At 33.6% G+C, this 16976-nt stretch overlaps 1 protein-coding gene across 1 annotated transcript in view; it reads right to left on the bottom strand.

Annotated features, from left to right (window-relative positions):
* LOC142351077 (chloride channel protein 2-like) overlaps window positions 1-10924 on the bottom strand; it is an 80917-nt gene extending 69993 nt beyond the window's left edge. Inside the window, exons 1-2 of the mRNA XM_075403164.1 lie at window positions 10817-10924; window positions 7071-7158 (exon numbers count right to left, since the gene is read on the bottom strand). Coding sequence (XP_075259279.1) covers window positions 7071-7158; window positions 10817-10900 — 172 coding nt within the window. The 5' untranslated portion in view covers window positions 10901-10924. The remainder of the gene's footprint in view (window positions 1-7070; window positions 7159-10816) is intronic.
* Between the last annotated feature and the right edge of the window lie 6052 nt (window positions 10925-16976).

The following is a 16976-nucleotide window of genomic DNA, read 5'->3' as shown; positions in this document are numbered from 1 at the left end:
TTTAACTGTAGTATAACAATATGCTTTGGCTTTAAGGAAGCAGGCTACTATAATAGTATCATTAGGTAGCTCATCTTTCATCTTACCTAACTCATTATTATGTAATATATCTTTTATCTTATTCATTTCAGTTTTTATATCACTAATTTGGAGAAAAAAATGTATTCTTTAAACTGATGAATAATGCCTTCTATGGAAAAACAATAGAAAATGTATACAATAGACCAGATGTAGAGTTAGTTAATGAAGTAGATAGATATATTAAATTAGTAGAAAATATTAGTTTTAAATATTTTGTAGAGTTCGATGATGATCTAGTGGCTGTACATAAATCAAGAGGTAATGTTAAGTTAGATAAGTTCAATTATATTGGTTTTGTTATATTAGAGAAAGCTAAACTATTTATGTATAATGTTATATATGATTACTTTGAGAAAGAGTTAGATTGTAGTTATCATTATACAGATACCGATAGTATATTTATAAATAAAAATGTTCCTGAAGGTAGTGATATAAAAACTGAAATGAATAAGATAAAAGATACATTACATAATAATGAGTTAGGTAAGATGAAAGATGAGCTACCTAATGATACTATTATAGAAACCTGCTTCCTTAAAGCCAAAGCATATTGTTACACTACAGTTAAAGGTGAAGAAGAGAAAAAGTTAAAAGGAACAACTAAAGCTACTAATAAAAACCAAATTAATTTGGAAGATTACAAAAATGCTATTTATGGGGGTGTAAGTAAATATGTAACTAATTATACTATTGATAGCAAAAGGCATCATTTAGAAACTAAGGAACAGTATAAGATAGCTATAGATCCATTTGATGATAAGGGCATTAGAGATAGTAATGGTGAATTTAGGTTCTATCAGTGAAAAAAAAACACTTATCACTGTGTTTCCACCGATCTCAGTGTTTTTGACTGTATACCCATCACAGTGTGTCCCATATACAGTCTCACAGCAGGGATCATCCTTTTTAAGAACTGTGAATTTGGTTTTTTTATCTCACTTAGTTTTATGGTATTTCATCAAATCGGGGGACGTTCACTGGAGTCAGTGAGGAAGGAACCCCAAACCTTCCGTTTGCTAAAGCAACTTAACTAGACTCGATGATTTAACCACTACGCCGAGTGAGACAGACAGTTTTAGTTTTAGATTGATTAAATATTGATTGCGGAACATATGAATATTTTTATTTTTCAATATTTTTTTCAATTTTTATTCAAGTTTTCTTTTTATGTTCAAGTTATCCACGAAGTGGTTACACCAAATTTCGCAAGTTGGTTTTACGTGCTTGTTACACGGACTCACTAGTTTTATACTAGTATCTGGGGACATCCACTGGAGTCAGTGAGGATAGAACCCAAACTATCCGTCTGATAACGGTTAATTACCAGCTTAACTCGACACTAGTGGTTAGCACTAAAAGAGACAAGAAATGATAGATTTTAAATATAAAAGAAGTGAATATAGAGTAGTGGATATATAAAGGGAATTAGAGTAATGTGTATAGTGGTACCGTATCGCGGCTCTATGCTGCGGAGGTACCAATATACACATTACTTTTTCGAATTGCCCGATTTTACTAGTATGTGTATAATGGAGGCGCACGCGACTATCGCCTTGATACATATTTTTTCATTTTTGAGTAGAACTGCCCAAAAATTTGAACTGATGAAAAGATTTTCATCATACAAAAATCCAGAAGCGAAGTGTGGAAAACTCACATATAATGTTCGCCTTGTTTTTGTGTAAGATATGAACACCAGCTAAACAAGAATAAGACTCCATTAAATTTGAGGGAATTTACACTTAAAACGATAACCGAAGACATCGCCTTCAGCAATTTAACAGCCAATCAAAACAATATACAACCTTAAAAAACAACACCTTTTAACTTTGGCAAATAAGTAAACGAAATACGAGAAAATTGAACACAACACAGAAACAAAAAACTTCATGAAAAAAATTGTTGGCAAATACATTATAATCAAAAGTTAAGCTCTGATAACTAAAACGAACTACAACTGCGGGGTTCATTCGTAAGTTTATATTACCTTTAAAAAACTCTGAATGAAAATAGAGGTTATCATTGATGAGTCAAAGTCATGTTCTGTAGCAGTAGTTAGAAACCGTCAAACAAATGCGGATTAGCACAAAACAATCGAGTAAAGCCATGACGACTCCCGAAAGACACGCGCAGCTCGATTCTACTGTAGCCTGTTCGGGCTTCTAATGTGATTATTGCGTAATCAGAACTCTACAATGATTTACATTGGGAAAGAAATAAAACAAAATTTGGCTAACTGTAGAATTGACAATGCAACAAACTGTCCTAAAATTAGTTCAACAGCATTAGTTCGCAAAAAAGCCCTGGGTGGCGATGGTGGTGGAAATCCATTCACAACATTAACTCATGTCTACTCAACAGTCTCGCTGGTTCCCCAACTTAGAGACCAGTAAGGCGTAAGGTTCTAAGAGAACTGCTCAGTGACTTAATGCTCTCCGGACTTTGTCTGCTTATCCCGTGTTTAAAGGTCAAAATGTCAAATCGTCAAACAAAAAATCTGTTGTACTGCTGCAAACAACTGCATGAAAAAAGACCAGCGTGTCTTAATATAATCGCTCCAAACTTCCTTTGAGAGCAATTAAAACTATACGATATGAAAAAATGACCTTAAATTAATCAATTAAAAAACTTCAGGACAGAAGCTATTGGATGGAGGCTATATTTATTTAAAAATACCAGTAGAGCTCAACTCTAAATCTGAATTCTCACCTAAACATAAACGTCAAACTGCCAGCAAATAGCCGCTGCTTATTGGGATTGAAACAGACAGAGAAATTTAGATCAAAATTAACAGAATTTTTCTAAGATATAGAACGTTTCTTGATCATCTTTTTAAAAGATCTCATACCACATTTTGTTTTGAAAGTCAAACCTGGAGAGATTTTTCAACAAAAGAGCAGCACAAATATCCAAAACGAGGAGATGCGGAGCGTTAAATGGTATTTTGCAAGTGAGAAAGGAAACAGATTTTTATCAACTACTCGCGACTTTTAATTCCTTAGTTGAGATTGATTTTTCCAATTCTTTGGTACTTTCCGAATCCTGCCGCGGATCTGTTGTACCCCATTTTACATTCCCCTCGTCATCTCTGCAATTTCTCATCAATTTCGACAACGTTTAAAAAAATTTACGCTTTTTTCAAAAGCATCATCAAATTTGCTATTCTTTTCCCTAATATCTGTGCACATGATTACTTTGTAATTACTTATTGCAAACATAAACCGAAAAATGTCAGAAGAATTGCTCTCGAACGACAGGCGGGTGGAAACAAATTTGACCCCACCGGGATTCAAACCATTGACTTTCCGCTTCATAACCATATCCTCTGCCGACTGTGCTATTTGGCCCTTATCTTCGCTTTGCTGCAACCGACTTTATATCAGCAGAAAGCTTTACTTCGGAGTGAGAGCAATAGCGATCACTCAAAAAAGAAGAGCGAAAGCGGGAAAAAGTCAATTGAGAAGTCAAAGAATGTTCTAGAAGAAAAGCGCAAAATGGTCAAGCGAAAAATTTGCATAAAAAAGACCAACACGTTTACAATAAATGCTATGAACTTCGTTCAAGAGCAATTAACAATTTTTCATTTGCCACAGCACTTAATTCGGTTAGCCCAACATGTTTTCCGATAAATTTGACCAGCAGGATCTCTGAGATAGTGCTTACAGAAGTGTTTTGAGCGTTGAAAACTTTTTCTAAATCGCTACAATCTCATCTCTGAATCTCTTATTTGGTGTGTAAATTCTGCATATTCGGTTAGATCCTAAAATTATACTTAACAGTAACATATTATCAAAAATTAGGAGTTTCCTTTCCACCGAGCTAAAAATTCAAAAAATGACAAAACATTGTAAGTTTTATCAAAAAATTGCAAAGATTTGCGATATTAATTCGTTAAAAACCATTCCGATTCCGCTAATAATTCGGCAGTATACTATTTCAAACACTGGAGGCGGTTCCCTGTCCCCTGGAATTGCAAAACCCAAAGAAAAATTTTTTTAGAACTTATAAGAAGTCGCAAAAATTAGTATAATTTTTTCGTGTTTATGTTTACAGTGTCTAAACACAGAGCTAACAAAATGATCATAAAAAATTTGGGATCTTTTCCCTTTGTGTCCCCCCAGTATCATATGCGCCCCACGTTACAGAGCACGCGCCATTAAATAATAAATCATTATGTAAAAATATTGCACGTGTGTCTTGGGGTGCAAATAATATGCGCCCACTAATCTGGGGGCACAAACGGAAAAGATATAAAAATTATCTTGCAAAATTGACTTTTAGAAACGTCAATTTAAGAGAAGTCAAACAAAAAACTCCGGGACAATGACGAAAAACGCAGATATCCAACATTTTTGGCTCGAAAATTCCTGAGAACGACATTTTAACCTTAAATTACGGCCTTCCCAGTAGCTTCACCACTCAAAGCGCTTGAAGGATTCCTTAACGCGCCAAAGGGCCTCTAATCAAACTTGCTGCCCGCTGAGCTTTACCTGTTTATTCCGTTTTGAAAATTCGGTCATAAAATAATTGAAAATCCTACAAAAATCATAGCAGGACCAGTCCTGAAATACAATCCAAAGAATTGAATAAAAACCTACAAATACCGTACATGACCAGGAGATCAATTGAACAATGCGAGCCAAAAAGAAATACAATCAAAAGTTGAGAACCTACAATAATCAAACAAACCAAAAAAATATAATAATTGCTAAGACTGAAGAACCAATTCGATGCAATTTATTATACCCATTATTCCAAGACCAAAAGGAAGAGGTTTATTGCCCAATAAAGATAGAAGAAACCAAAAAATATGTCAAATATCTAAAATAAAAGAATCGCAAAACAAGATTTCTTAATTTTGCAAATTTAAAATGCTCAAAACCACTTTTCTGGCTCTGGAATCTTTCCAGCAATTCATCAGCAAGTCTGAATCCATCTAAAAAAGACTCACTGGAACGAAAAGTCCGATAAATATAAAAAAGGACAAAACTTCAAAAATTATAAAGAAACGTTGCTGAAAATTGTTATATTAATTTCTTCAGAACCGTTTTATTGTCTACAGGGGCTATCCAGAAACCCAATTTCAAGCATTAAAAGATTTCATTGGCTCTAAAAGATCGATAAACTAAGAAAATGAAAACAGTTCTCAGAAAACCTTATCAAAACATGAAAAATTCGTGGTATTAAAACGTATAAAACCATACCGCTGCCCCAACCAACTATGCAGTAACAAGCTATCAAACTCTAGAGGAGATTGTCTGGCTAGTGAGGCAAGAAAAACAACAAAAAAACCGATTTCGAAAAACAAACAGTCGGCAAATTGCCAGAAAATAGCCGCCGTTGACCCACTTGACGCACATTGAGATTGAAACCGAAAAAGAAAAAAATACGAGATACAAACTGAAAGAATTTTTCTAAGTGTCAAAGTGTTCTTATCTGGTGTGTCAATTCTGCATAATCGGTTAGATCCTAAAATTACACTTAATTCAGCTTCTAAATTAATGCTATTAAGCATAATACTAATGTCACATAGTAAAAACTTTAATGAACTTTGATAACCTAATGCATTATAATTTAATGACCGGGCTTTAAGTTTGTCCCGTTTCTTTTGATTTTGCAACTCCGACTATGACCGTATTCACTACATTACGTATTTCAATGCGTGAAAAAAATTGAAATCCATTGAGTTGAAACAGTGAGTGAAGTGTCAGAAGTCGAGAGTGAAAATCGTGCCTTATGTAAAACGAAAAACGTAATCAAAAGATAGAGCAAATTCAAAAAAAAGGTGACCGCCTAAGTAATAGCCGCTGAGAGGCTGATGGCGGCTATTTAAAAAATTGCAACTTTTATCAAAAAACTGGTGATAATAAAATGTTGAAAGCAGTTCCATTCTGACTAAAAAAGTATGTAGCAATCTGCTATCAGGCCCTAAAAGAGGCTTTAAGGCACTGATGCAGCGACAACTAAAAAAGTGACAAACGTTGCATAAAATTGCAAAAATTATTATCGTTTTGCGTGTTTATTTTTGCATTACGAAAAACTTATAGCTCATAAAATGGTTATAAAAAGTAATTAAGTCATGCAAATGACTTTAACCAATTTTGACAAATACCAATTCAAGACTGATCAATGAAACACTAAAAAATTAAGAAAAAACGAGAAACAATGCACCATTTCGGGCTCAAAAACTCCCATAAATGCCCTTTTAACCTTGATTGCCCAGCAGCTGCAACACTCTAAGCACTTGAAATACTACTGAAGTCAACTTTGGGCCTCTGACTGAGCCTTACCCGTTTATCCCATTTTGAAAGATCTAATTGGAAAATGTGTTAAAACATCTTACAAAAAAATAAAGAAAGAGCATCAATACAATCCAATTCTTGGATTGTAAAATTAGACAGAGCACCAAAACAACACAATTCTTGGATTGTAAAAAAGCGAGCGCCTAAATATCAGCCGTTGAGAGGCTGACGGCTATTAAAAATATGAAATGCTGAAACCCAAAATTAGTAGAATACTTCTATTGTCTTGATTGACACATAAAATGTCTCCATTTTGTTCATCATTTCTTTAATTTTCTACGGAAAATTAGTTTTTTAGAGAAACGTTATATATTCTGAGAAAAAACTGAAGTTCAAACGCTTCTGCAAAAGTATACTAATATGAAAGATCTTTCAAATAGGCCACTAATGACTTTGTTAGATTATTTTGGGATGTCAAAATTGAGAAAACAAGAGCCGGGCTCGCGCACAAAGGCTTCGTGATTACACGAGGTAGGAGGAATTGGATAGCATTGACAATCACATTGAATTACAAAAAAAAATCAACATAACATTATGTCACCAGCCTGGGCGGTCTACCCTTGCACCCATCCAATGATTATTTAAAAAACGAAATATGATGTAGAGGAGGTGAAATATCCCAAGCAAACTGATGTCAACTGACAAGCAACGGTTGTTTCCAATGCTATTATATGATTGAGATCTTACCTATGGGTGCTGCGAAATTGCAAGCGACTCCAACTGCACATGCAGCTGCCAACATCTCCGTGTTACGCGTCGGATTCCGGTAGAAGCCCTAAAACACGAGGAAATATAAATCTTGACATGAAAAACAAGCAGCATGATCTTATACAAAGTCTTCAAACCATCAAACTTTATAATTGGCGTATTCGCACTCATGGGCCGAATACTGATTCTTTATTTCTGACCATACAATTAACTGAATTGCAAACATAGCCGGCAGATTGGTAAAAAAAATAGCCGGCGCTGACACCCTCGAGGACCATCGGAGTTGAAAGAGAAGACGCCGATTTTTCTACGTGTCAAAATGTGTTCTCATTTGGTGTGCAGTTTAAGTTCGACTACACAACTATGAACTCAGATAACATGCACTATGAGTTATTGAAGGGGTTTTAATGGTCTACCGTGTGTCGTTTGATTTTGCTCTTTTGACTACATTTAATGGAATTTAAAATCCATTTAGTTGAAACTGCGTTGAAGCTATTTAGAGTTAACTCCGATCAAAAATCAAAAACAGTCGAACAAAATTATAGTCAAATTCCCGCATGGTAATAAAATCCTACTAAATAGAATACAAATTTTTGTTCAAACAGCGTTTTCTTACTCAACTTTAAAATCATAAGTTATTATTACCATGCGGGAATTTAACTATAGCTTTGTTCGACTGCTTTTGATTTTTGATCGGATTTTGTCGTGACCAAAATTATCACTTCAAATTATTTCAAAAATCATGGTGATGTCTGAACCGATATTAAAAAAAGAGAGAGCGTCCAAAACAATTCAAATTATGCGAATTATATAAACATGGCAGGTTAAAAATCGAAACAAAAACAGCAAAAAAAACAAAGCTAAAAAACGTAACATCTTGGTATGAGTCAACAAAGTACATCCTCAATGCGCAGAAAATAGAACAATTTAAATATTCCTTTAGGAAACTAATGCTGTAAAAACAACCAATCGTAAGAACACTTTCATAAAAAATTCGTCCTGAGATTCCATACAACAACCAAGCTTTTACTATACAACAACCTGGTGGAAATCTATGACACAAAAATGAAGCCAATTATGAGAAACTCAGCGAATACCATAATTTTATTGAAAATTAGTGTCGTTATATTTACAACAAATACATATTTATATACTGCAATTCTTAACCATAACATAGCATACCATAAAAAGTTAGTGGTTAAAAAAAACTTGTATTAAATTCATTAGGTGAAATAAAGAAACATAACCGACTAACGTCGGGCGAATTGCTCTCAAACGACCGGCGAGCGGTTGGCTTGGTCAGTAGCTAGCCACGGGGGGGGGGGGGGTGCACCGGGGGCTGATGGGGGCAGCGCAGCACTGGGTGGGGGGGGGGCAAAAGCGCGGTGGGGGGGGGGGTGGAGCCAATAGTGGGGGTGGGGGGTCAACAAAGGGGGGGGGGGTGTCAACCTCTAAGAACCGCCCCTCACACCATAAGTATAAGTCTCCAAGACAGTTTGAGCTGAAACAGACCTGAAAGGCTCTAAGAGCACATAATGCCCGCTGGGCGCTACCTGTTTATCCCAATTTTGAGGACGAAAAGTCAAAAGCGTCAGACGAAAAATTGGTCAAGCGAAAAATCGCATTAAAAAAAGACCGACAGGACTAATATAATTGCTACAAACTTCGTTTGAGAGCAATTAAACAAATGAAGAGAGCCGATTCGAAAATTCACTTAAAAATATAAAAACAAATAGCATCCAAGTTTTAAAATCATTATTAAAAGCAAAGCCGGTAAATTGACCACAACTAGAACGCCGAGGGAAATTGTCATGATTGAGGTGAAGCGATGAGACCACAAGAAAGGCAAAAAACGGGCTAAACAAAAACCCATTATAATTTTTTAATATAGCCGGCAGATTGCCGGAAAATAGCCGCCGTTGACGCGTATGATGCACATTGGGATTGAAAAAGAAAAAGAAAAAAGGAAAAGACAAACTGACCATTTTTTTCTATTCTTTTTCAGTGTCAAAAAAATTCCTAATTTGGCGTGCAGTTTCAGTTGGATTCTAAAACTATACTTAATTCAGCTTCTAAACCAAAAGCTGATAACCTTAATACCAATGTCAAAAGGTAAAGCGAATTAAAAAAAAACATTAAGTTTTAAAAAATGACAAAAAAGAGCTAAAAACGGTTATCTATATCTGCCGGTCTTTCAAAAACAACTTTCAAAGTGAAAAAGTCATTCACTGAACGCAGCGCATGATCAAAAATTTCTCCCACCTAGAAAAACTCTGTTCACCATGACAGCATTTCTCACTTTTGCTTTTAGCTCAAAATGCCGCATGAACAAAACTACTTCCTGTAAAAAACCAAAAAAAAGACCGATAGAAAAGCAATACTCCTCTTCGAGTCGTAAAAAAGGAGAGCGCCTAAATAATAGCCGCTGAGAGGCTGACGGCGGCCATTGATAACAAATTATTTTTTGGTATCAAAGGTCAGAAAAATTTTTTTCTGTCTTTTTAGTAGATACACTAATGCCTTAGCAACCGATCAGAACTCTCATTAATGAGACTAAGTAATAAGACAAAATGAACAAAATTGAGAAAATAAATTCCCAATTTTTGAAACAATTATTGTCAAACTCCTAGCAAACTTTATCTTTGAACCAAAACGATAAACTTAATCCACTCAAACCTCATAAGCAACCTGTCAAAAATGAAATGATAGGACACCAAAATGAACAAGAATTACGGGGAAAACGACTAAATTCTCATATTTTTCGTAAACAAATAGTGTCAAAGACAAAAAAAACAATTAGCTGTGAACTGAATCGATTAACCTATGGCTCAAGAGCAGCTGATCAGAGCTGTCATTGATTAAACTAAGCGATAAGACAACAGAATTAAGAAAAATCGAACAAAAAAAAACTGTTTATATTTTATGACAACAAATAGTGTTAAAGTCAAAAAACCATTATCTAACCGTTAATCTATTCAAACGATTGAAAATATGGACAATTTAAACGGTTAAAGGGTTGAGGGCTAAAAACGCGTCTTACACATCAAAATGCCAAAAAATAGCAAAAAATGTATCTAGCAAGTCTAATTGAGCTTAGAATATTCAAAACCTGTTTAACGACAAAAGAAAATCACAAGGTTTGCAAGTGCAGCATTTACTTTTACATCCTGTTTCAGAACAACGAGACCGATTAAAAACAAAACCGACACACGTCAAGCCAATCGCTCTCAAATGACCAACGGGCGTTTAGTTTTGACAGCCCTTAATATTGGCTTCGGGAGGATAGCATTAGTGAGCGCATTAAGGTGGGCGGTTGAAGCTAGAGTACGGGTGCTGAGCTGAGTGCGTTCTCGAGAAGTGGGAGGAGGGGGATCGACGTCGACGAGTGAGCCGGGTAGTTGGGGGGGGGGGGGGTATTGGAGGGGCGTGAGCAGAGATCTAAGAGCTCTAAGCGGCGCCTTAATGCGCCTAATTCCCTCTGGACTTCACCTGTTTTGAGGACAATAAATTAAACGTGTCAGCCGAAAAGTCCGTCACCCAAAAAAATCGCCTTAGAAAGACCATAGAGATCCAATATAATTGCAACAAACTTCGTTTGAGAGCAATATATCACCATACGACGATACAATTCAAATCTTTTTGATCGTAAAAAAAGGAGAGCACCTCAATAATATCCTTTAAGAGGCTCACGGATGCTATTAAAAATAATTTATAAATGAAGTTACCTGAAATGAGGTGACAACTGTGGAGAGTTGAGTTGCGACCATGCTGGCAACGTGAACAAACGGACCCTCCTTACCAATTGGCATCCCACTTCCAAGGGAGATAGTGAGGCCAATCTGAAACACACCCGGTTACAAACAAACAAGGAGGCTTAGCAGTGAAGTAGTAGTAGGTGAGCAGAGCTGGGGGGGGGGGGTAAAAGGACGTACCTATGTATAAAGATTACCTATAGCCTATTTTCATCAATTTTCCAAAGACGTACCTAAAAAAGAGAGTGAGAACAATAGACCTGTCATCTTATCGTAATTACCCAGGGGTAATTATCTTAATTACCCCAGGGAAATGCATCCGCTCTAATGCACTTAAGCTAATCTTATCTACTAAATAAATTATATCAGCAGAACTTTTACTTTCAAACTTTTCATTTACGCATAAATTTTTTCAAATATTCATTTTTTTAATTTTCGAATATTAATGACGTTTTGATTTCAATAATGTCAAATTATCGGAAGTTTTTCAAAAAACTTCTTGAAAGATTTTTTTTTGAAAATGTCATTTTTTTTTTTCAATTGAATTTACTCATGATGTGAAAGCATGCAAGAAACCGATTTTTTGGTATTTTCTTTTGGTAGTTTCTGGTTTTTTCTCAGTAGTTTCAGTTTCAAAAGCCCAGAACCGTTTAAAAAAATCAAATAAGGTTGTTCTAATAATCGATTAAAAATTTTCAACACAGATTTCAATGAAAAATACTAAAGCACAGAAAACCATCACTGAAAATTTTTTTGTTTTTTCATAGTTTCAGATTCTCAAACCTCAAACTAAAATTTTTTTGGTCGAAAATATATGCTACAGTACAACTTCAGAGGTCATTTTTCGAAGTGGAGTTCAATGGTGGTAACTTCACGGTCAATTATAGATTATGGGTTTGGGTTTTTTGAAGTTTTAGTTTCTCAAACTTTAAACTACAAAACAATTTCTTTGAAATGGTATGCTATATCAACTCTCTATATGTTGTTTTTAAACAAAGCATTTGATGGCAATTTTTTAACCCTAAGTTACACTTTTTGGTTTTTCCGAAGTTTCAGCTTCTGAAACCTGAAACCTCAAACTATTTTTTTTGGAATTGTGTGTGACAGTACATCTTTATAGCGTAATTTTTAAAGCAGAATCCAATGGACATAGTTCAAAAGTCGTGAAAAGAGGACAAGTTTGTATTTTTTGAAGTTTTTGAAATTTTTGGTAAAAAATATTTAGTTCTTTTTAATAAATACCCTATTCTTAAAAAAATGAAAAAAAAAATACTCATTTCATACCAAAAAATACAAAAAATACCCAATTCATGCCGAAAACACCCAATTCTTGTCCAAAAATAGCCAATCGTCGTCAAAAAATTCCCAATTTTTCCCAAAAAATTCCCAATTCTCGGCAAAAATACCCAATTTCTAGCAAAAAATACCCAATTTTTCCCAAAAAAATACCCAATTCTTCCCAAAAAATACCCAATTCTGGCCAAAAAATACCCAATTCTGGCCAAAATATACCCAAATTTTCCCAAAAAGTACCCAATTTTTCCCAAAAAATACCCAATTCTTGGCAAAAATACCCAATTCTTCCCAAAAAATACCCAATTCTTGGCAAAAAATACCCAATTCTGGCCAAAAAATACCCAATTCTTGGCAAAAATACCCAATTTTTTCCAAAAAATACCTAATTTTTCCCAAAAAATACCCAATTCTGACCAAAAAATACCCAATTCTGGCCAAAAAAAAAACCCAATTCTGACCAAAAAAATACCCAATTCTGGCCAAAAAATACCCAATTCATGGCAAAATTACCCAATTGATCCCAAAAAAACCCAATTCTGACCAAAAAATACCCAATTCTGTCCAAAAAAATACCCAATTCTGGCCGAAAAATACCCAATTCTTGGCAAAATTACCCAATTCATCCCAAGAAATACCCAATTCTGGCCAAAAAAACCCAATTCTGACCAAAAAATACCCAATTCTGACCAAAAAATACCCAATTCTTGGCTCAAAATATCCAATTATTGTCAAAAACACCCAAATGTTTACAAAAAATATCAAACTGTTGCCAAAAAAAATCAATTCTAGCCCAAAATTATCTGTTTCTAGTCATGAATTACACAATTCATAGCAAAAATACCCAGTTATTACCAAAATCTACTAAATTTTTACCAAAAAAAACCTATTTCCTGCGAAAAAGAACCCGGTTCTAGCAAAAATATCCCAATACTTGCCACACAAAGACACAATTTTCGCCAAAAATACCCATTTTCACAACAAAATAGCGAAATCTTGTCAAAAAATACCCAAATTGTAACCAAAATAACAAAATTTTATCAAATATTTATCTAAAATATATCAAAAACTAAACAATCTTGCCACCATCCGTTTTTCTCTAAGTTCTTATCAACAATCCAATTTTTTAGTGACCTTAAAACACCAACTTTTGAGATCATCTTTTGTAAAGACGAATCTTCTCAGGTGATCGATATAGGTTTAATGAGCACAAACTTGTCACGAAATTTTTGCTATTGTTCAGAATTAATCGTTAAATGTTTGAGTTAAATCATAGTTATTTAACAATTACGCCCTACTATGTTGTCAATTACGAACAATTAAGTGATCTCATTTTTTGTAAGAGGGTCACTCACCTCTTTGGAACAAAATTTAGTCCAAACACGTCATATGATTACTACAATTACGGATACTTAAGTATTGAATGGGTTCACTGAACTCATGTGAACAGAAAATAATCCATACTAATTACGATATTATTCTTATTTTATCGAAGCATACACCGCTCACGTGATTGAGGTCTTACTCATAATAATGTAATAACTACGTCACTATTGCATCATAATGATGTCATTTTTTTATTGTAGTGTACAAACAAAAATTCAACTCATTGTGCTTATTTTCCTTCTCTTCAACAACACAACTTTAGTAAACTTTTGCAATCTTTTTCGGAGACAACTTCAGTCTCCTTTTCCTACAAACATAAGTTTTCAGTTATAAACCTTTCAGTGGAGATTCTTCATCTCTAGGACATCTTCCTATTTCCCATTCCAGGTAAGTCACCTCTGTTATAGAATATGAAAACAGACCAAAAAAAGAATAATGGGCTATAATAATCATCGTACTCATTCGCAAATAGCATATTATTTCTAGAGAAAGTTTTTTTCAATATTTGTATTTTCAATTTATTTAGGAGTTCAACCGTCGTCTCCTAAAAAAGGCTGGAATAATGAATATCAAATCTGTGAAATTGAACGAAAATCTGAAGGCCCACTTCTTCTTCCCCGATTTCAATGATGATGTAGCAATTATAAAGGAGAGGAAGACGTGCTTCGGCTGGGTAGCTGAACCTCCATTCTCCATTCCGAGGCAGCTTCTAGTCTTCATTATTGCAATCGAGAATTTGCCAGAAGTCTCTGTTCCATACAAACAGACAACTGTAGACTTCTACGAGAACCACATCGAAAACAAAACTTTACAAGTCTCAGACAACATGGAACTGAGCAGATCAGTCCGTGCACAATTTTGTGATTATGAGTTGTCCTATAGACCAATGTATGAAAATCAATTAGGATTTTTTGAGGAGGAGAGAGAACTTAAATTTCTCTGGTGTGTGTCTGACGAGTATGACAATTTGCAGGAGCAGAAACCTGATCGGGATTGTGACGAGTGGGAAAATGGGTCATTGACAGGGAGTATAATCGCAACTATAGAAGAAGAGAACGTACTTGATCCCAAGTTAGACAACAAAAAATCGGACAAGGCAGTCCCTTTTGCGTGTTTTTCTACAGACACTGGACAAGATGCAATGAAAGAAGTACAGGGAGTATCGAGTGTTGAAAATACTTCAACCAAGTCTGCCAGAAACATCCTTAGTACTGTACTCAATGATTATACAGATTACCAAGATTATATTTTATCTAATGAAGCAAGTGAAAAAATATCTGAAAAAACTTCCCTCAAATCTGAGCAACCAGCGTCTTGTACACAAAAGATTGTCAAGAGAAGGGCTCCTGCTGTCAATAACCCTGAAAAAGTGGGAAGTAAAAATTTAGATGGTGATGAAAACGAAGACAACATGTGTCCTCCATCGTGCAAATTGAGAAGAGCTGCTGAGTTGTATAGTAACTAAACTAAAAGGCTGAGAAGTTATTTCTTTGACTGATTATCTGTTTGTATTTTCGGTATAATTTCAGATCCAAAAACTATTATTTCCTGAGGTGACTAATTGACTGTTTAATTTGTAATATTCTCTTTTTACACTCAGAAAAAGCTGAATTTCATGTATGCTTTTGAATTGATACTTTGATAATATAATGTATTTGAGTTGTACAAATGCATTTTCAAAATTAACTTTTGTTTCAAGTTCAATTTTGAATTAAAATTTATGTCAAAAAAATGCCTGTCTTTGTAATATCTGCTTTTTTTTCTCAAAAATGGCGGTTAACGACGAATAAGGCTTGTTTTCATAAAATGTTTTTTTCAAAAACTCGGGGTTTTCTTTGGCTTCTGCAATGAACTCCCGGCAGGCTGATACTGGATGATGCAAAACGATTACAGTGATAATTTCGAAGCAAACTCTAGCAGCAATTCTTCCCATCAGAATATTGCAATAAGCGTGCTGCCTTTGATAATAGATTACCTGGTCATTTAAAAGAAGAATTTTTGGCAGGAATTTTTAGAAATAGATACTTATACAAATCTTTAAGTATAGAATTTACAATTTTCTAAAAAAAAGTTGAAAACCTTTTGCATAATTTTTACTGTTTTGAAAAAAATATTCTTTTACTATGCCACTTTTTTCAAAAAAGTCATTTTTTTTTACAAAAGGTTTCTTTTTTCATTTTTCCATTTGTCAGTTTTTGAAGTTTTTTAATGTGAAGTCTTGAACTGAATCATTTTTTTAAATAAAAATCTTTTTTACTAAAATGATTTTTTTGAAAATTGTGTTTTACACACTGTTTTTAACAAAAATGTAAATCTTGATGTTTTTTTATTTTTTATTTCTCCTTTTTTTTCTGTTTTTTATTTTTTTTATGTAAAAATTTAAATTTAATTAATTTTTTTTGAAAAAACAAAGTTTTACTAGAATAATTTGTCTTTCAAAAATGCCGTTTTTTACATAAGGTTTTTAACAAAAAATGCAACTTGTGTTGTTTTTTATTTTTTTATTTTTCCTTTTTTTCTGTTTTTAATTTTTTTTGTAAAATTTTAAAATTTTTTTTTTCGGAAAACTTTGTTTTACTAAAAAAATTTCTTTCAAAAATGCCATTTTTTGCATAAGGTTTTAACAAAAATGCAACTTGTGTTGTTTTTTTTTTGTTTTTCTATTTTTCCTTTTTCTGTTTTTGAATTTTTTTTTTGGAAAATGTGAAATTTAATTAATTTCCTTTTTGAAAAAACAAGTTTTACTAGAATAGTTTTTCTTTCAAAAATGCCGTTTTTTACATAAGGTTTTTAACAAAAAAAGCAATTTGTAATGTTTTTTGTTTTTCTATTTTTCCTTATTTCTGTTTTTGAAGTTTTTAATGTAAAATTTTTAATTTAAATAATTTTTTTGCAAAAACAAGTTTTTCTAGAATAATTTATCTTTCAAAAATGTTTTTTACATAAAGTTTTTACCTAAAAATGCTATTTTTGTTTTTTAGTTTTCTATTTTTCAGTTTTTGAATTTTTTTATTGAATTATTTTTTTTCTTAAAAAATGTTTTCTAAAATATTTTTTTTTCAAAAATGCCGTTTTTTACATTATGTATATAACAAAAAATGTGAAATTTAATGTTTTTACTTTTCTGTTTTTCCTTTTTTCAGTTTTGGAAGTTTTTTTTTGAAAAAACATTGTTTTAGTAAAACAATTTTTTCCAAATGTTGTTTTTTGCATAATATTTAAAAAAATACAGAGCCGCGATCAACGATCTTTTATTTCCGAACAACATCCCAGAGATGCACGCTAGGGATGCTTGAAGCCAGTAATTGTCACCACGCGACACCGGTACCCCGGGGTTTACTCTGAAGTATTTTTATCACGAGACGATGAATAAATCGGAATTTCTCAAGAAGAACATGATATCAATGAAAATGTAATTGTTTAAAATGAAAAATTAAAACAAATATGCTTGTCA

The sequence above is a fragment of the Convolutriloba macropyga genome, chromosome 12 (assembly GCF_964194025.1).
Source record: "Convolutriloba macropyga chromosome 12, txConMacr16.3, whole genome shotgun sequence".
NCBI classification, from domain to species: domain Eukaryota; kingdom Metazoa; phylum Xenacoelomorpha; order Acoela; family Convolutidae; genus Convolutriloba; species Convolutriloba macropyga.
This window is presented reverse-complemented; position numbering and strand designations above follow the sequence as displayed.